At 46.5% G+C, this 20742-nt stretch overlaps 1 protein-coding gene across 3 annotated transcripts in view; it reads right to left on the reverse strand.

The window, feature by feature from the left end:
• Window positions 1–248: 248 nt before the first annotated feature.
• Window positions 249–20742, reverse strand: part of AFF1 (ALF transcription elongation factor 1) — a 51602-nt gene continuing 31108 nt past the window's right edge. For 2 of the 3 annotated variants that reach the window (XM_048943428.1, XM_048943426.1), the window contains exons 8-21: window positions 17569–17623; window positions 17401–17438; window positions 16777–16936; window positions 13471–14382; window positions 11544–11641; window positions 9422–9671; window positions 8302–8393; window positions 7761–7824; window positions 6985–7121; window positions 6384–6455; window positions 5732–5825; window positions 5593–5636; window positions 4406–4623; window positions 249–2843 (exon numbers count right to left, since the gene is read on the reverse strand). In XM_048943428.1, coding sequence (XP_048799385.1) covers window positions 2722–2843; window positions 4406–4623; window positions 5593–5636; window positions 5732–5825; window positions 6384–6455; window positions 6985–7121; window positions 7761–7824; window positions 8302–8393; window positions 9422–9671; window positions 11544–11641; window positions 13471–14382; window positions 16777–16936; window positions 17401–17438; window positions 17569–17623 — 2356 coding nt within the window. In that variant the 3' untranslated portion in view covers window positions 249–2721. The remainder of the gene's footprint in view (window positions 2844–4405; window positions 4624–5592; window positions 5637–5731; window positions 5826–6383; window positions 6456–6984; window positions 7122–7760; window positions 7825–8301; window positions 8394–9421; window positions 9672–11543; window positions 11642–13470; window positions 14383–16776; window positions 16937–17400; window positions 17439–17568; window positions 17624–20742) is intronic. The other variant, XM_048943427.1, reaches the window with a different exon arrangement.

Below are 20742 nucleotides of genomic sequence, written 5' to 3' on the forward strand. Positions count from 1 at the left end.
AGGATCCAGTATTCTGAACGCTTCAGCTGCTACATTAAAAACCACATCCATTAGCAGCAAACATGATAGGTGCAAAGCGTATTGCAGGAAAGACCTGAATTAAACACGTATCCCAGCAGCGCGGAGATGTGAAATCACTCTTCCTGGAAGCACAGACATTCACCACCAGCAAACAAAGCAGAGGGCAGACAGCAATTCCTCTCCCAGAAGCTGAGAACACGAGGACTCTGGCAACGACTCGCAACACATGGGCTACTTCATGTATTGTTTATTACCCACATGAGCGAATTGACCATGTCGGACACTCCGTCGCACACAGGGCAGAGGTTATGTACAAGAGGGACATGTGTCCCCAAAATAAGTTTAAGGTGTACAGGTTTGTAATGAGAACCAAGATGGAAGGGAGAAAACCAAACACAAGGACATTGCAATCAGACTTTGACCTTCAGGTACAGAAGAGATCTCTGTCTCCATGGAAGTGGAGCTTTTCAACTCTTAAATAAATGGTATCTTAAAAATAGAACATTTAACAATTCAAACACATTATTATTTCTTCTAAATAAATATTGCGTGGAAATGATGCTGCGTTGCCACCACAGCCTCCTCTCCTTCAGGGACTCAACCATCACCTCTAATTTTCCTTAGATGCATAGTTTTATTTCCTAATGGCAAATCCTTTTTTTTTTTTTTTACTTCCCATTTTATAAAGGGCCTGATCAGACTCAGGTGAAAACTATGGGCACCTTTCCCTAACCCTCACGGGCCTCTCACCTGGCTCATGATGGAAATACAATGGCTTTCTGAAAATTAGCTCCAATTTAAGCAGTCTCTTCCACCAACAGAAAGAAAACGCTGCTTCCACCCACCTCCTGGATTTGAAACGAGAGCCCCTGTTCCACCTTCCAGCTGCTTCCAGCAACAACAGCACTCCCTGCCCTCTTCCTCAGCTAGAGCACCTGGACACAGCCTTGCTGCAAGGCAAAATCAGAAAGCAGCAGCGACCCTCCACTCTGCATGCCAGGAGCAAGCAGGCTCCCAGTCACTCCCTCTCACAGCCCGGGGCAGCCTATCCCCAAAATGCAGTAAGGCTTTTAATAAAGTGAACATAGGACAACTCAAAGGTGCGTCCCTGGCACAGCATTGCTGGGCCAGCCCATGGCAGGGGGAAGCCACTCCTGCAGGACTTATGTGTGGTAATGCAGATTCTTCCCTTGTTTCCAAGTATTTTTTGCAGATTCTTGTGAGTCTCCGAACTCCCAGCAGGTGTTTTGCTGCACTTGTGCAGACCTGCTCCTCCACCCTGAAATGATGTAGGGAAAGGGAGCTAACTCACCAGAGATACGTTCTTCCCTGTAAGCACAATTTATTTTGGGATATCGTCCTCCTCTTCACCACTCCCGCAGCTGGGAGGGATGTGAGAGGTGACCAGAGGGCTAAGGCACACTATCAGATATGAGGATGGCAGGATGCTGCTGTCATGCAACAGGAAATCTTTGGGTACAGAAGGCTGTCTTCCTACAAGTGCTGTGGATGCTGCCTTCACTGCTACTGCCACCTGCCAAATCACAATTCCAAATATGCAACTCCTGACTAGGACAAAGTCCTGACTAGGACAAAGGCTTGCAAACACCTTGCTATTCCCTTTTGTGTTCCCTTGAAGACAAGTTCCACGTCCCTGGGCCCACTCTGTGGTTTAGCTGAGGTAGAGTACACGGTTACCTCCCACATAAAGGGCATTTGATTTTGGTATCCACATCCTGCTCCTGGATATTCATTGGGACCAGCAAGGCCTGCAGGCTAACATCCAAACACAGGACTCATCTTGTGCCCCATGAGGCCACGTGGCCTCTTCTTGTCCCACCTCTCCCACCCAAAACTGTACTCAAGTGGGCACAGTGACCCACGACAGCCCTCCATCTGTCCACTCCCCCCGAATGGGTGCAGCGTGAGTGGACGAGGTGTCCTCAGCAGGAGCAACATCCCTCCATCACAGGGCCAATGCTGAGCCCCAGCTGCATTTGGCTTCCACAGGTGAAACAAAGCGAGATGGTGAGCAACGTCATTTAGGGTGTGTGCCAGGCCAGGTGGAGGCACAGTGACGTGACTTTGGAAGTGGACGTGCAGCACCAGTGGCAGGGTATCATCAGTGCAGCTGCTGGCAGGCAATGCATGTGAGTGAGGCTGGGGCCGGTGAGGCAGAGCACTCTGCTGTCTGTACCACATTGTTACGGTGATGGGGATGCCACTCGCCATCCAAAGACAAAGATCCAACATGATGGACTGCACCCATGCTCGCAAATACACTCATTTCACATCTCCTTCAGGCACACAACTGACTGTGGTGTGTTGCATAATAACTTCTGGAGGCAGATTTCCTTCTTGTCGGCACTTCTTCAGGTGTGATTATTGTCCTGCTGGTTATTCGTAATAGAAATGTTTTTAGACCATCAACACATAGAGCCACTCAGACGATTCATTGCACTTCACCATTTTAAACGAAGGCGCCATCAATGCTGAGGCCCTCCTCTGTCTCTTCTTTTCCAAGGCAACAAAATGCCACCCTAAAATTAAAGTTCATTTTTTTCCAGTGTAACCAGATAACTTCACCTTTATTCATTTCCCTTGCAGGTGCTTTGTATCCAATAATTCAGCAAGCCAGAGTGTTTCTGAAGCTTCCAAAGTGCAAAAGAGTTCAAGGTACTTAGCCACCACGAGCACCAGTTAAGGCGTACTTGAGTTCAGTCTCAGCCAATGTAAACCCTGTCTAGTGTAGTGTACCATTTCGGTCATGCTACTGGTCAGTGCCAGAGGGCACACCGCTGTGCTGAGTTCAGCAAAAAACTCTGCAAAAAGATTAGAGAGAGAAAACGGTTGGTTGGTTTCACGCAACAGGCACAGCATGTTTGGCAATACATCCCTTCGCCCCAAAACACCATGTGTGTGACGAACAACAGCACTATGAGCACTGTGTGGGCTGACTGAGCTGTGTCCACACTGGGGCTGTCGCTTGTCCACCACTGTTTGTGTCATGGGACAACAAAAACAGTATTTTTAACAGTAAAACTATAAAATGTGAGACCCGGACAGGCTGAGAGTTGGGCAGAGAGGTTCATGCAGAGAGGCATGTCCTGCACCTGGGAAAGAACGACTACACACATCGGTACAGGCTGGGGGCTGACCTGCTGGAAAGGAGCTCTATGGAAAAGGACCTGGGTGTCCTGGTGAACAGCAGGGTGGCCATGAGCCAGCAGTGTGCCCTTGTGGCCAAGAAGGGCAGTGGGATCCTGGGGTGCGTTGCAAAGAGTGCAGCCAGCAGGGTGAGGGAGGTGATCCTCCTCCTCTGCTCTACCACGGTGAGGCCACATCTGGAGCACTGTGCCCAGTTCTGGGCTCCCCAGCTCAAGAAGGACGGGGAACTTCTGGACAGAGTCCAGTGGAGGGCGACAAAGATGATCGGGGCCTGGAGAACCTCTTGCATGGGGAAAGGCTGAGGGAGCTGGGGATGTTCAGCCTGGAGAAGGGAGGCTGAGAGCAGATCTGATCAGTGCTTATCAATATCTAACGGGTGGGAATCATGCGGGTGGGGCCAGGCTCTGTTCTGTGCTGTGCAGGGATGGGGGCAGTGGGCACAGATTGGAATGCAGGAATTCCATACGGACATGAGGAAGAAGTTTCCTGTGAGGGTGACAGAGCATTGAACAGCTGCCCAGAGAAGCTACAGAGTCTCCTTCTCTGGAGACATTCAAAGCCTGCCTGCAATTTTCCTGTGCAACCTATTTTAAGGAATCCACCTTAGCAGGGAAGTTGGACCAGATAATCCCCAGAGGGATACCCTCCAACCCCTATGATTCTGTGATTCTGTGTAATAAGAACGTAGCGGTTGTTTTACTGCCAAATGCTGGTCACGTACTCAATAAGGACTCCAAGTGCTGCTTGCTTACTCTGTTATAGCAAGAAACAAGTCTCACCATTTTCAACTCAAGAATTCCAGAGACTCTGACAAACAAAATGAAACACAAGGCCACTGGGCACAAACCTGACTGAAAGTGAAGTGAACCAACTCAGAAAACCTAAGCTCCCTGCAAGGGAAAAACAAAGAGCAGAAAAACCCCTGGGCTGGCTTCTCTTGTTAGCACGAAGCAATTTGCCTGGCTTCCTGCAGTGAACCCTTAGTTCATAGACATCTGAGGCTGCCAAGATAATCTTTTAATTGGAACACTCACCAATATATCATCACTAAGTATTTCTGCCAAAAACCTGCCAATACACCACAGGTGTCTTTTCAACATACTTAAGGCTTTCTTCTGCAGTCAAGGTGTTTGTTATACTAAATGTTAGAATTTAAATAGGTTCACACAAATAAACACAGTGTGCAAAACGAAAAGCTAAAGTGAAGGAACCTTACCCTTATTATTCTTGGACAGTGCATCAGCATGTTCCCAAATATTATACGCATAGAGGACATAGGAAGTGATGTTGACATATGAAGAGGTGATGCTTGGGATGGTGACTGAAGAGCCAACGCCGTTGCATCCGCAATTGCTACCATTTGATCCCTGCTGAGAACTCACAGATCTGGCAGGAGAGGGCACTGGAGAATGAGGAGAAGGCATGCCTGTGCTTCTGCAGGAGAAAGAAACACCACCGTGAATGCCTGTCTTCAGAGGTAAATGTCTTATCACAAGTTCCTGACATTTCATGCCAGAAACTATCTGGTGTCACCTGGACCTGCACTCAATGTGGCCCACTTGACACAGGGTAAGGTTCCATCATTGCTTCCTGCCACAGGTTGAAGTTGCTTGTATGAGATAGCCTCCACCACTGCACCTGGGAAGCCATTTACATATCAGCAAGCCATACTGCACATGTGGCAGAAAAACAACTGGATCTTTAGACCAAATGAGCCTCTCAGTCACAGACTTTAAAGGGGATCAGTGTGGAACTAAGCATCTATTTCCCAAATACATTCACTGCAAAACAGAGGAAAACTCTGTCCTAAGGTGCAGGTCCTGTGTTCTGAACTTTGGGTCAAACACTTAAATGGCAGCTTTCCTTTTGCTGCTATGCATACGAGAACTGTGCTGTAAATATAGGAAAGTGACAAATGTTCAATAATTCAAAAATCAGAAAATGAGTTTCTTTTTCTTAATTGATGACTAACACAGAGAAAAATATACAAGTATCACTTCTAAGTGATTCTAGCATGGTGTAAAAGCGTTGTCTTACTAGGTAGCAGCCAGGGAGATGGGCATGATATTCCAGAGAGTCTTAGAGATCTCAGACATGGAATGGAAGGACGACAAGAGCAGGGGCTCTGAGAGCAGCACAGCCACAGTGCTCTCCCCACTGTCCTGGTGGAGAACTGATCCCCAGGACAGGCAGTGACTCTCTGGATCTCATCCCATAATAAAAAAATCCTTCACTGATGCCAAAGACAAGAAAGAGAGCAGAAACACCCCTGTGCCCCCTAAGGTGATGTCAAGCGGCAAGGTGGAGTGGGTAGCAAGTCATTTTCAAATGTAGTTAGCATCTCAAAGATTCCTGCTTCAGTTTCTGCTCACACCTTTACAGATGCAGATTTTCACACCTTACCTTGCAACACACGGAGAAGGTGCCTGTGTTATTCTGGAAGAACTCTGCAGCAAGGAAGAGAGCTCTTGTTAGTTTTCCTGGCCATACCAGAACGAACTGTAGCCCCTGAGCTGGTAGCACAGCAACACAAGTGCCCTACCTTGAAGTGGTCGTTCAGGATCCTGGAATACTTTATTGCAGTGTCTCTTTTGTAACGAAACATTGCCATGTGCAGGAGGGACTGGCAGCGCATGCTGTGAACAGAAAGACAGTCAAGAGTCAGCACTCATGCCTGGTGCCACTATACCAGCAATGACCACACCAGGCTGTACCAGCACCCAGCAGCCTTTCTGACAAACCAAGTTCAGGATCTCCTCTCCTGCTCAAGAAGAGTCAGATTCTGTGAAAAAGAGGAAGGGCTATGTTTTAAGGAGACGGGTGCACAGCCCTTTTGGACGCCAGGGGCTGAGTGAGCCCTCAACCAGCAGCAGCAGCAGCTGTGCTCAAATACAGCAGCAGTTACACAGCCAAAACGTGGGCAAGCAAATCACATTCTTCTGCCTGGGGTGAAAGCCTTCACACGCTCTCCAGTTACCAACAGGTCAAATTTTGGAGCCTGCACCTTTCATGCCTGATCTCTTGTTATATCCTAGCCCACTTTAAAGATGTTCTGGTTTGCTCTGGCTTTTATACTGGTTTTTCCCTTGAAGAACTCTGATTCCCAGTTAACTCATTCCTTTGCCCCTACAAATAAAAAAGGACTTTCACTATAGTAAGTCTACAAATAAGAAGTCGGAAAAACAGCTACGCACCATAGCACAGCAAAGACATGTTCATGTGAAGATGCCGAGACATCCGTAAAGGGTTTTAGTGTCATTACGTACCTGAGGGAACAAAATGAACAGCATCTGGTCAGTCATCAGGGCTCTCAAGTCCACTTAGAAGAACAATTGCATGCCACTGCCTCAAACACTGCTCCAAAACCCCAGAAAAGTGATGCCCCCGTGGGTGCAGGCCTGAAGCCCTCAGCAGGAGCTCTCCTCACTGAGGGTGGAATATTAATTCCAGGCCAGGTAAGACATCTTGAGAGGAGTTCTCACAAAGCAAAAAAGCATTGTGAAAATACAGTCCATTAAAATTAGAAAGCAGTGAAATTTAAAAATGTTGAAGTCTGCCATAAAAAAATTACTGGCAGCTGTTTCAATCAGCTCCATGGGAAGGAAGTCATAGCAGCTGTTGAAAACACGCACACAACCGTCAACTTCAATATGAATAAAGTGGCTCCTGTCTCTTTTCTATCTAGCATAGGGCTCCCTGGGTCGTACTGCCTGCAGATGTCATACCAGCAAACAACACAACCACTGCTTCCCTCCAAGCACGCTGCCTGACCATCATGGTTCCAAAGCCACTTACTTGAGGAGATCTATTGTGTCAGCGAAGATGCTGTAAGCAGGTTTTGGTGCTTCTGCATTTGATTCCAGGGCCATCCCGTATTCAACAAAGGAAAGGGCAGCATCAAGGTACTGAAAGGCCTTTCCAGTCTTGTCCATCTGTTTGAAAAAATGTCTTACTTTCACACAAAGGCAAAAACTATTTATCTCAAGTGTACGTGAATTCCTTTTCTCTCTCCAAATAGGCAGAATTTGAAGAAATTACAAAACACGCATCAGGTCTCCAGGTAGTGATGGAAGGCTCTCTGCTGAGCCCCTAACATTGTCCTGCTCACCAGCCCTGTGTGCTTGCACTATTGGCCTCTCTTCCTTGTGTTCTGCCACAACAAGTGTTTTTCCCATGGCAATAATACTTTCTAAGTATTCTTGGCAGCACCTGGGGCTCACATTTGCAAAGGGCATTTCCAAGTCTTGTTCAACAGCAACACAGTTATCACCAGTACTCTGGTATTTCAGAGCAAACCGCCCTACAACTGACTTTCTGATTCAGCTGCCAGGACTTTGTGATAGCTCTACAGAGCAAAGTCAGCTTTTATTCCTGTTCTCCAGGTACAGTCTCTGGATGTGTTTATACAAAGGGAAGTGCCTGAAAATTTGGTAAATAAAAACAGCCTCCCCACATATGACTGGAACATGCTCCACTAGTGGAAGGGACATCGACCAGCACAGTTCCATCATGTACCTGCAGGTGTGAGATCCCAGAGGAAAAGCAGTGTTAAGCACAGGGCTCAGGCTTACCATGGCATCAGCCTCGTGCTTCATCTTCTTGGCCTCTTCCAGGTAATATTCTGTCAAATGCTGTCTGAAATGGAGACAGCAGAAGAAAACAAATGTAAGAGAAAAAGGATATGGGAAGTAACAATGCTAACCTTATCTAGATGATGCTGTGACTCCAATACAAGCTGATACTGCTATCAAACACACATCAGATTTAGAAGAATCACTACATGAATGTCACGTGCCTGTTTAAAGGTTCATATCCCAGACTGGCCTGCCACCTGCCAGGACTCAGAGAAACCAACAGCGTCCCTAGCTGTCAGGCACACTGCACAGACCCGTGCAGAGTGGGATTTCTGCAAGTTAAACAAGCACCTGACTTCTACAGCAGCTTCCCTCAAACTGAGAGCTGCTAAAAGGAGAGACCATTGCTTTGTGGGGATGTTGCAGAGGTGACAAAGCAGGTCTAAAAAAATCAATGGTCAGTACAAAGCAGGAGCCAAGGTGGCTGCATGACCAACCTTGCCTGCCATCTTCAGAGGGGCAGAGAACAAAGTCTTACCTTTCAAACTTGATTTGAGGTCTCCTCGGTTTGGAGGTACCATTTGGCACAGAAGGCACTGGTAAAGAATTTGTAACATCCCCTGCAGATCCCTGAAAAATCAGGAGCAGAGATAAAGCTGATTAGAGAGACCCACTTAGAACAGTTCTAAAACACGGCTTTCCTAAATTTGAAGTGAAAATGTTTATTTGTCTGAGATGTAAGCTACATTTCAAGGTTCCTCCCCCTGTTCTTTCCCAGACCCCAGGCCAATACTGGAAATGAAAACCTGGCTTCCCACCAGGCTGCTGCTGAGGTTTTAGTGCCATTAAACATCCCCTGAGCAGGCAGGAATTAGGCAGCAGTTTTCCTTGTGCAATAGCTAAGATAGCAGTAAGGCTGCCAGCAGCACATTTTTCACAGCCACTGGAAAAGACAGGAACTGGTAATATTCATTCACACTTACACACTTAACCACAGCAACTCCTGAGTCTGCATTACTAACTACAATGTCAGGGAAAAAAAGCAGTGAGAAGCCAGCTTATACAGCACGCACAGCCTCCATTAGGGTGCATGCATGTGGAAGTTCTGGACCACACACATACAGGCACTCAGAAATGACAGTTGAGCTGAATTTCCTAAGCCACTAATGCGAAGATCTAGCTGCAAGAATCACTAACAATATTTCTTAATGCAAGCTATAACAAATTCTACACAGGTTGCAGCCAAAACCAGAGTTTGGTTATTTCTTACTTGCAAGCAATCCACTTGTTTTTGTTAGTTCGTTTTTTGTACACACACTTCTCTTTACGCCTACCATACCCTACTGGCAGTTGTCTACATTCAGGACCAGTTCCTGTCATAAACACCATTCTTTTTTTTACATGGTCACCCTTTCACACTGAGTTTCACCAGTGAGATGAAAACAGAAAAGTGAGTAGTGATACAACAGCATGGCTATTCAAGCTAGGAAGATACAGTCACAGATTGCCACTGAAGGGACAAATATGTTTCAAAGAGCTCTTTCTGGTGGCTGGTTTACTGTTCTTCTCACTTACATCCTATAGACAGGTTTCTAAAGAGAATTAGATGGCAGCTGCAAGTTGCAGGACACATCCCACCACTAATAACCAATACCTACTTTGTTACCCTTCACCTGCTCAGAGTGGTTTTCCACCATCTTCTTCTGCTTGGAGGAAGAAGGATCCTTGTGGTTGCTTGTGTCCAGGGCAGTGCTGCTGGCAGTGGCAGGCGGCTGGCTGTTCTCACTCCTGGGTCTTTTATGGGCCTTCTTGGTTGGCTTTTGTGCAGGATGCAGGGGAGACGTGGGCAGCAGTGGCAGGGGTTGCCTGAGATCTTTGTTCTGGGTCTCAGACGAAGTGTTCCATGCTCTGGAGATGGGAAGTGAATTTTGCAGTTGGGATGAATACAGTATCTATACAATATTGAGGGTGTTGGTTTTTTTTTTAAATAAAAAATCATCCTTAAATGCACTGTGTGCCCATACTGTTTAAATTTCTTCAGAAATGCAAGATGACTCATTAACAAAGATTCTAACAGAAACAAAAACAAAATTTCAGGGACTTTGCTGTGTATTAGATACCACGTGTTCAGCTGCCAACGACACACAAGCAAGCTGCTCTTGAGGTAGGAATAAGCCTCTGGACTCATCCTTGGAGGAAACGTGCAAGCAGAAGGTCAGGATGCTGCAGAAATGCCACAACACCTTTTCATTGAAAAAGGGAGGGGGCAATTCCAGAGAGGAAAATCCCCAGGACCAGTCACCCAAGATCACAAGGAAAACACAGCACTGCCTGTCTCCCCCTGCTATGGAAGAAGGCATCTTCTGCAGCCACCGACGCTTGCCCTGACACATGACCCCATGCAGGCCTCAGCAGAATTAAGCCCAGTTGGTTCTTTAGGACTTGCCAACTCTACTAGACAACACATGTGAGGATTCAAGGGAGAAAGATTTTAAATGCTGCGCTTTTAAATGGTGGAGCTGACCATATTTAATAATACTGTGCCAAATTTCTGGCCATCTGGGGTTGGGATTACAAGGGAACTCCTGCAGCTATAAGCAGAACTCAGTAGCTCTACATCTAATTTCACTGACGCTCATTTACCTTATTTTCTTTCAGTTCCTCAAAGTTTCCAAGAAAATAGAAAGTGTTTAGAGTGAGGAGTGCTAAACATGGACCCTGACTGTCAAGGTTTTCCCTGGAGAGGAGCAGCTGAGTCAGGATGCAAACCTCAACAAATCCAAGCCGATACCTCAAGCTCATGATGGCCCTGAGTAAGCAAAAAATGACTGCAGCAGCTCATGATGGATGCACCAGTCTCCTCTCTTGGGAGCGCTGCCCATCAAGATACTTTCTTGGAAGCCCTCAGGCAGACCTAGCCAAAATGCTAGTGGTATGCAGTTGTGCAAATCATGGAGGGAGTTTCAGCAGAACTACCAGAAGCACTGCCCATGCAATTGCTGGAATAAAGGAGACATTTTTGGCTATGAAGGCCACCTGAAATTCCTGGCGTGATTCACAAGGCACAGTGGATGTGCACCTATTCAGCTACACACTGGGACAATTTGAGGGGAGAAGGGAAATGCTCCTGACAAGGGATTACCACTGCAGTCAGACAGGGTCCCAGCAGGCAGGCAGTCTGCCGCAGTATTTCCAACTCAGACACCAGACTTTGTGCAATTGTTTTGTTGCACAGCATCTCTTCTGAAAGATGGCAGTGCCACTGTGTGGATATCAGCCTAGAAGGAAAAGCAGCACTGGCACAACCAGCGATTTCATTTCCTGCAGCCTCAACAGATTTTTTGAGCTATGTGTAATGGAGGGATCAGTTCAGCAATCTGAACTGCAGGACGGATACCTCTGTGTTTCAAATGGCCAAGCCTTCATTTCATCTCCACTGCTAGAAATTAGGACAAGTGCCACCGCATGCAATTTTACAGCAACACAGTGCAAGCGTGGCAGGAGGCCAAGCACCAAAACATCAAAACATCAACTTGAGCATTGCAAAGGGTGAGAAAGATGGGGGACACTAAGGGCAACTGCATATCTGCAACAAACAAAAAGGCAAAATTACGCTCCTACAGCCACGTGGCAGACAAATTTGCAGCAGATTATGTTTCCAAAGGCACATTATGTTAAGCAAATTCACAGGAAGCATGGAAGGTTTCTCTTTGTTTTAAAATTGTAAAGAAATGCTCGGTTTAATGCATTTTTTCTACCATCCCACCACTGTACACTCACTTCAATTTACAGGAGTCTTTGTTAGGTGAAGACTGCAGTGATTTTGCTTCTTTGTCCAACTTCCTTTTCTTCCTATCGATGTCCTTCTCCTTTTCTCTCTAACAAACGCAAACAAAAAAAAATCAACTTTCATGTAAAGCACAGAACAAAACAGCTAAGTTTGATGGTTTCACATTAAAAAAAAAAGAGATTGGAACTGGCAAAGTGGAAAACCAGAGTACAGCAGATTTCAGGCTTCCTGACAAGTCCTGAAATGACCTTTATCTACTTCTGCTTGGACAGAATAATTATTTTGTCATGGAGTGGACGGAAAAGCTAAAGTTCTCCTTGCCAATAGCTGAAAACTGATGTGCTTCCATAGCTGAAAATACACATTTCATGATGTGATTTCTGCATATTGTTTTTTTTTCATGTGGGTTTTTTTTTTCCTTTTTTTTTTCCTAAGATTAGGGAGAAAAAAGCATTCATCAGAGACTTAAACCACTCAGCTTCCTGACAGGTGGAGGGATTTGGGATTTATCAGCAAGAATCAATTAGAGGGTGACGTTTCAATTAAATCTGCAGCCTCCACACTGCCCTCCAGTACAGCAGGAACCACTGAGGCAGAGGGGTAATAAAGAACACCTTTTATGCACACTCCATAGATCCTATGATACAAACCATGAGATGCCAAATCACCAGAGGATGAAAAAAACTTCCAAATAATTCACTGCAACACTAGAAAATTCATAGAAAAGGAGCGCAAACCATGGTGTACGTGGTGCTAGCAAAAAGCATCTGAGTACTTTCCATCCATCTCCTAAGAGCAGGTTCATGTCACTGTGATGCAGCTTGGTGGCTTGCACACAGACGGTGCAGAGAGCCATCAGGGCAAGGCTCCAACATTGCGATCGTGTCCTTACACCATTTCTCAGGTTGATCTGTGATCACTGCTTCAGAAAAGGTCTGGCAGATGCAGCTGACCCAGCTGGCTGCGAGGGAGCCTATGCTGCCAGGGGCGCTGCGGCACACTGACACAACACACGTGGCAAGGCTGGGACACAGGTTTTCCTGCCATCAGATGCTCAGGTTGCGAGGCACGATGTGCCCAGCATCAGATAGCTCCTCTTTGGCCCTGGAGAGACCAGTGGGAACACTGACAGATTCACTGCCTGCCTGCCTTCTTCCTGCTGCACCGCAGGACAGGAACCACTGGGGCATCCACTTTTCTTCACCATCTCCTTGTTCTTCTCAATTCTCCCACACAGCCACAGGAAGCTCATGGGGTGACAAGAGCAAATGAAACGCACCAAATCGAGATTATTCACCCACACGTGCTAAGCCACCTCCTTCTGAAGGAGGGACCAAAAAGACATGGGGGTATCAGATCAACTCACTGCAAGCCCTGCAGGAAAACTAGCTGTATTGTCACAGTCCATTCCGGGAAGCATCTTTCAAAAAACCACTTGTGATCAATGATCAAAACAAGGGTTGTACTGCAATTCAAGGAAAAGCAACTATTCTAGTCGCAGGGTAATATAGTTGATAGCTGCAGAACAAGCGGGGGGCAGCATGCTCTCCTGCAAGGGATATCTGATGGCTGAGGCCATGTCTGTAACATGAGGTGCACGGAGAAGGCACTGCTGCCCTGCAAAGCTCTCCCTGGGTTGAAACTAGGACTAATCTTTCGGAAACACCAAAGCATTTGTTAGACAGCTTGCATTTCATTTGCTCAACAGTGGATTTTTGACCAACAAGAAACATCAGGGGATAGTTTTTTATGAGGTTTCCCTTTAAAAATTTGGCAATGCTGCAGCAGGAGTAGGTTAATGAGTCTACTCTGAAGCTATGAAGAAGAAATAAATCATATGCAGGGTTTTTTTTTTAGACAGCTCCACGTACACCACTGTGGCCCCTGCACAAACCCATCTCCACCTCTACCTCTCACCTTCCTCTTTTTGAAGGACCTGTCAGGAGTGTCTGCACTTTTCTTCTCCAAGTCCTGCCCCTTGCTGCCAGCGTGCTCCTTCACCTCTGTTCTCTTCTTTTGGTTCCCCTTCTCAGGAGGCTGGGGAATTCTTGACAGGAGTGGGAGATCAATTCTAACCAGCAGGCTGGGATTGCCAGGCACGTCCCTCACCGGTGGCAGCAACTTCTTCTCCTTGGTGGGCACAGGAAGCTTCCCCTTGTGAAAACCCTCCTTGACCTCAGCAGCAGACCTGTGGCCACTAGTCCTAGTGGGAGCTGCGCCCTGGCCCTCAGCGGGGTGTTTGAGAGTGGGATGCTCCTGGGCACTGCCTACCAGGACATCTCTCATGGGTCTGTGGTCCGGCAGGGCTTTGGCATCGGCATGGTGGGAGCTCTTGTGCTTCTTCTCTTTAGGAGCCTCCTGCAGCCGGGGTTTCAGTTCTTTTTGGTCACAGGATTTGGGTCTGCTTTTTGTTTTGGGTTTTGGCTTGTCTCTGGAAGACTGCTCTCCAATCTCATAAGGAGCAGGCTCACTCTCCACCTTCAGGCCTCCCTTGGGCTCCTCGTGCACTGGGGGCTTGCTGGGCCTTTTGATCCCCACAGTCTGTCTCTGTGAGGGCTCCTCAGTACGCACAGGAGACTTCTGGCAACCAAGTTTGGTTGGAAGATGAGCATCCTGAGGAGCCTGGGCTGCTCGGATGAAGCTCCTGTCATGAGGTTCCTTTGGTGCAGCACACTCACAGGAGGAACCGTTGCTGACAGGCTGCTCCTTGTCCTCCTTGTGGCCATCTGTGTGGGCAGTGTCACTGGGGCTTTCTGTTGGCACTGCTGGTGGGTTCACTTTGGTGAGCCAGTTGTCAAGCTGCCACTTATTGGAAGTTGGTGGGTCAGGCTGCAGATAGAAAGAGAAAGGAAGTATGCAAAGCTGACTCCTTTATCTCAAACTGAGCACTGGTTATCAGAACCCACTAAAATTTACCTATACTGTTAAAAGACCTTGAAGGCAAAAGACCATGAGATAGGGGGAATGCTTTGGTACATGCACACCAACCATTAATTCAGAAGCACAGACATCCGTATTGCACAGGACCAGTCAAACTGTGGCACAACACTTCTGGACTCCCCCAGCCCTACCTGTCGTGCAGTAAGAGGCTGCTCTGCACAAAAGCCTCACCTTGGTGTGCTCTATGCCACTAACCAACACCCTGCACAGTCAGACATGCACAGACATAACCACTGCAAAAACAAACCAGGTGTTATCCTCACAATGCTTTTACCAAATCATTTGCACAAGATGGATCAAGAGCTGTCACATCTCACTGAAGTCCGACAGGTACGGTGGCAGAATTCTGTGCTTTAAGCATTTATCAAAAGAAAGTATATAGCCAACACATCAAGCCCAGCCTCTTCTGAGCCCTCTGCCTGCACTGTCTGCCAGGTGTGTCCCCCTGATCACACAGGGCGTGAGCTACCACTGAGCTAACTGACCAGATACATCACACGACTAGGAGAAGCCCTACAGATCAAAACAAAGGTCTGACAAATTGAGAAGAGAGTTAACCAAACAGCCACAAAAACAGACATCAAAGCTGCAAATTGCAAATTAGGGGCATGATTCTCTGGAGCCAGTTCAGAAAATACCACTTAGTTCTCAGCCACAACTCCCTGTTCTGAGAACAGCCACAGCACTTCTCAGAAAAAAAGCTCTAGCGCAGGAAAGGTCTTCCAGGACTAATTAATCCCTTCTGCAGTGGCTTTCTTCTCCACCCAGACTCAGCCCTTCTTTGTGCAGCAGAACATAGTGACATGTCTTCAACCATGACTCCAAAGAAAAGCCTGGCATAAAAACGATTTAGTTTTGTCACATAAAATTAAAAAAAAAACAAAAAAACAAAAAACAAACATTCCATTTTCATTTTCAGATAATGATCTCTTCCCTATTTTCACTAGCATTTTAACTTATTAGCCCCTCAGGAGTATTTTGTTGTTGTTAACACTATGAAGACCTTGCTTAGGAACTTTATAAGTTTTGGTTTGTAATGTAAGTAGGCAACTATCAGACAGTGGCAGATGTTGACCCTTTTCTGCACTTATCATCAGCTACCACGTGTGATCTACACCCTCACAGGGGTGTTCAGCCTTTTCAAACACAAAGGATAAGGAGACAATATTTTTTAAAAACAAAATACAAACAAGGAAATATTAACTATATTTCTTAAATTATTTTCTTTCATATGAAGAATTGGATCTAATAAAAACAAGCCATGAGCATTAAGTTGTTCCTTGTGCAAAACGGATCATGAGTTTGCTGAATAAAAAGGGATATAAAATGGTCAGTTCACAATAGCTAGGACTTCACTTGAGTGACAATAATCTAATAATGTAACATTATCAGGCACAGTTGGGTATGAGAAGGCAACACCTGTTTCTCTCATTGCAGAAGGCAAAGTCTGTAACTGAACTGCTTAAGTGTGAAGGGTGTTAGATGTGAGATGTTACAGTGCTCCTAAAGTAAAAGAAAGGAAAGTATGAGCTATAGAAGGCAGGGGGAATAAACGATGGAGCTTTTGGGCCTTGTGAGAATCCTTCAGAATGGCCAGCGAACTGCTTTACATAAGCTGTGGTCCATCAGATTGAACCATGCATTTCCCACTGGCCCAAGAATGTTCTTGAAGTGGAGGATTGTTTTAAACCATGGGACAGGAACACAGTTGCAGCAGATTTTTAAAAGCTGCACGCTCTCAGTTATTATGCAACTTTGAGGCACTAAGCTCTATTTCCCTGCATTTCCCCTAACAGCCTCAGAAATGCCAGTGCAGCACTCTCTGAGCCAAACCCAACAGAAGCAAGGCTAAGCACATTCCTGCCCTTCCTGCAGGTCCTATCCCTTCTGCTGCCATCTGGGAGAAGCTGAGTCTGCCACTCACACGCAGGAACTGAAGAGGTGCAGCAGCAGCTTCCAGAAAAGGTACACCTCCAGAGATGGGCCCCAAGCACTGTGCCAAGCTTCAGTTCCCACCTGCAATTTGCTTGTGCCGCGCTGGTGAAGGCGTAAATTCTCCAGCAACAGAGAAGGGGAGCACTTCAAGGTTAGGCACGTAAAAGTCTATTTATGCTATTACTGAGGGTTATTTGTTTGACAAACTCTGGCAGAGAAGCAAAAGGCAAGAGGAGTTTTTTGATGATGCAGCAGAGGTGTCACCGGGACACCTGAAGGATGACGGTATTTCAGGTCTGACAGCAGTGAGTCCACATTAAGCAGCCTCTACATTTACTTTGCATTCACCTCAGGAGCTGACACCTTTGGAGGGTCGTTGGCTTCACTGTCACTTGAGCTGCTCTCTGTCTCTGAAGAGTCTGAAGAGCTGTCTGAGTCACTGCTGCTCCCTGACTCTGTGCTGTTGGAATGTGCTGATGCCACGCTCTCGGGCTGGGACTGCAGGGCACTGCAAGGCCACCAGGAGACAAAATTAGAAAGCAGCACTCGTGAAGGTTACTTATTATATTGATATGGCAGTATCCAGAAATAAAACCTAAACCCCTTAGTTTGGCACTGGGAAGAAAGGTGAGAAGGCCAAAGGAAAACACAGCCATATTCACAGATAAAACATCAGAATAAAAAACCTCTGGAAATAATAAAACCTTCAACTTCCACTCACGGCAAAGGGAGAACAGCTGAGGGAATACAATTCGGGTTCAAAAGCAAAATCCAGCTTGCCTGGATTATTTATTTCCAATTTAAACTTTCTGTAAAGCCCCACACAACTGAAACCAAAGCTGAACAGTAGCTTCAGGCAGCTACAAACCAGAGCTTGTATATAGAACAGAAAAAGGGACCCATTCCCACATGTACAAAAAAGCAAAGTTCTCCCCCCTCCTCCAAGCTAGCAGTTTGGGAACAAACGTGTACCTTGGAGGATCAAGTGAAGAAGGTGGCTGTTCAACAACCTGTTTTGTTCAAAAAACAAATGGGAGAGGGGAAGGAAAGGTTAGCTTTAGGAGCTCAGAGCAACATGACAAGCTGTGATGATTTTATGGGATGTCTGTGTGCAGAGGGGATAAAACATCTAAAACTGACTTGGTCGTCACCACTCTCTTCACTATCACTGAGCTGCAGGTCCTCCTGGAGCACTCTGAAAGACAACCAGAAGAAACACATCAGCCAGGGCAGACACGTTTTCAAGCAGCAGACCCCGAGAGAGAAGACTCAGTTTGCACTTTCCTAAACAAACAGATCTCCCAAATCCTGTTTTACTTTTGGCATGCTCAAACTGCCAATCTTATGAGTACCAGAAGGAATGACAACAGGACTCCCAGCCTCACGGCACTTTGCACCACTGGGCAAAGCGTCACCGGGTGCATGCAGACAGCTGCTGAAGAAGCCCAGTTCTGGTACAGCAAGGGGCAGGTGAGATCTGGTCTACTGCTGCCAGAGGACAGAGCAGGATGCCGTGAGTGTTTCCAAACACACAACTGAGTTCTAGGGCTGCAACCAGTAACTGCTGCTTCTAATTTCACCAGTCAGTAGTTGGGTTGAAGGGGAACTCGGGCATTCTCTCAGAACTTTTCCAAGCAGCAGATTCAAACACCACAATGCAAAGCAAAGGCTGCATCTTTTCTTCAAACAAAAAGCTCCATCATTAGTATCAGAGCTAATGGGAATTACACATAGACAACAAAGAGAGAACAGACTCCAGCAATTATTCTCAAGGCTTGTTATGTTAATGAATACTTTTGCTTCCTTTCAAAACTAGTAACAATTCCTCTGCTTCCAGCGCTTCAGGAGGGAATCCAGCCCCCCTGCGTAAAGCCACAGCATGGCAGTTTGTTATTTGCTGCTACTTGCAAACATTCTTGCTCGCACAGAAGGAAAAGCACCCACTTTGTAGGGCACGTCCAGCCCAGCTGGAGCACATGGGATGACGAAATCCTACAGGAAACTCCACACCTCTCTACAGCCACATACCAGTAGCTACAGCACATCAGTTTCCAACACGCCTGTGGCCCTGTCCACTCCTTCTAAAAGAAGACAAGTCCTTGACTTCTTCATGCTTGAACCTGGGTGACCTGGAACTGAATATCCACTAATGAGAACACCCCACGTCTTCAGTCTCAGTGGAAGACAATGCCCTAATACAGTCACAGGCTCCACTACTGAATTACATGCTCCCATCTTCCTGCATCACTGCCATTTGTTTGCACTATTAAACTGAAGAACTTCATCCATCCATTTCCAACTCTTACTAGTAATGCTGCCAGGTTAGATGCTTTTTTTCTTCTTCCTTTTTTTTTTTCCCTTGGTGGAATTTGAGTGAGGGGCTGTCTCTCTTTTGAATCTTACACTTCCAAATTCTTGGTTTGGAAGATGAGAAAATGGGAACGCTTTTCTGTTTGTAAAGAAGTCTTTATTTAATTCTTCTTTTTTATTTACATCTTTGAACCCCACAGAACCTTGCTAGCTTAGGGTGCATTCTTATTTTGGTAGGATGCTTTGGCACAGTTTCCTTCCAAAGATGCCAGGGCTGGCAGTGCTGGACACCATCTGTGGATTCTGTTGATACAGCAACTCCGTTTGATGCAGTTTACTTTCAAGTTACAAGACTCTCAAAACTCAAGAGTAGATGCAAAAACAAATGCCTGGGAGTCCAAACCATAAGGGAGAAATTGCATCCTCCTGTCCTTCTCTCCCCAAGCCCAGCAGACAAACTACAGATACTACAGCACCAGCAGTGCAATGCGTTGCTGTTGTGTTTTATTTTTCCAGTTCATAGCTCTGTTGTTGAAACACGTCCATGCAGCTGCTACTGTACAGTTCAGAGAAAAAACCTGTCTCAAAAGGCTGTGTTTCTGCATGACACCCGTCTGAGTCAGACTGAGGCTGGGATGCACAGAGCAGGACAGCACGAAGAAACACCCAAGGTTTTTTGTGCCCACCAGCAGAGTCAGTCCCTTCTGCAGGGACTGCAACTACCCACAGACCCCACTTCTTCTAACCCACGCAGAAAAGGCTCCTTGTGCTGTGAGGGCTCTGCCTGCTGACACCTTCACAGAGCTACGAGCTTTCTTTGCTCAGGCATTTTGACTCTGCCTTCCCTCAGGGTTATCCTCCCTCCATCTCCCAGCCTCTAGAGCCTCATTTCTGCACACACCTCCCCTGCGGATCTCTTCTTGTAGTAAACACTGGAGGGAAGCAATAGAAGACACCAAGGTGGAAAACAACTCCCTGCATCCTGAAAGTGGTTTTCTGGTTTTTGGGTTGCTTTGCTTCAAGCGTCCACAGGTGCATCTGGTCCACAGACAAATTTGCTTTAGAGATGAGAGACACCACAAGGAAGCACCACCTAGATAGTCTTTTACATCTGCCTTTTTTGCCTGAGCTGCTGTTAAGTTAAACAGAGAGTGCAAGAGCATTGCAACCACTGAAGTTCAACTCAGAATCAAGGAAGAACACTGCAGCTTTAAATGAGTCATACTTTTGCATGGACAGACAAAGCTAGTTTCCACAAAACAAAGTTTCAACAAATTGTCAAATAGCCTGGTTCAAGAAAATAAATCTGCTCTAATAATCATAATGTTTTAATTAGTTCAGCACTTGAAAGATGTCAAGTTCTCGCTTGCAGGACCAGCAGCTTATGTGCACACCATCAATCTCCCTGCAAATCTATTTAAAAAGAGCTCTTTTCCCTGGACAAGGGTGCTGAAACCAGAGCAGCTTTGCCAAACAGCTCCATTGAAGCAGGGGCTGCTCCCCCCCAGCCGACCACCACGCCAGGCTGGCAACTCCCCATTCCAGCATAGGCAGCTGTGAGTGCAAGGGCTGCATCCAACAATGAAAGCCATCTGGGAACCCAGGCCCCTCAGGGAGCGGAATGCTTAATTTGGGTACACAGATGCACAGAGGGATTTCAGCCTCTAATTAAGAGACACAAGCATCATTTCTGTTCAGCCTGCTACGCCGGGTAACACGAGCAATGCCGGGCAGCTGAGCTTTCAGACAGTCACGTGGCTTTCGCAGAGCAAAGAAAGCCCTGTTGTGCAGAGAGCAACAAAAACAAAAAAGGAGGGCCATAGCAGTTGAAGGGAAAAACGTGGGTAGGTCCTTGGGCAAATCTCAATTCGCTCCCCTCTGGATGTAAATTGCTCTGCTGCTCTGGCTTGAATTGCCTTTGTAGGCAATAAAGCAGGTTAAGTGTGTCCGTGGTACATGAGAGCTGGCTCTGAGATGCTACAGACACTGCATTTAACAATGGAC

Source organism: Lagopus muta, chromosome 4 (genome assembly GCF_023343835.1).
Source record: "Lagopus muta isolate bLagMut1 chromosome 4, bLagMut1 primary, whole genome shotgun sequence".
NCBI classification, from domain to species: Eukaryota; Metazoa; Chordata; class Aves; order Galliformes; family Phasianidae; genus Lagopus; species Lagopus muta.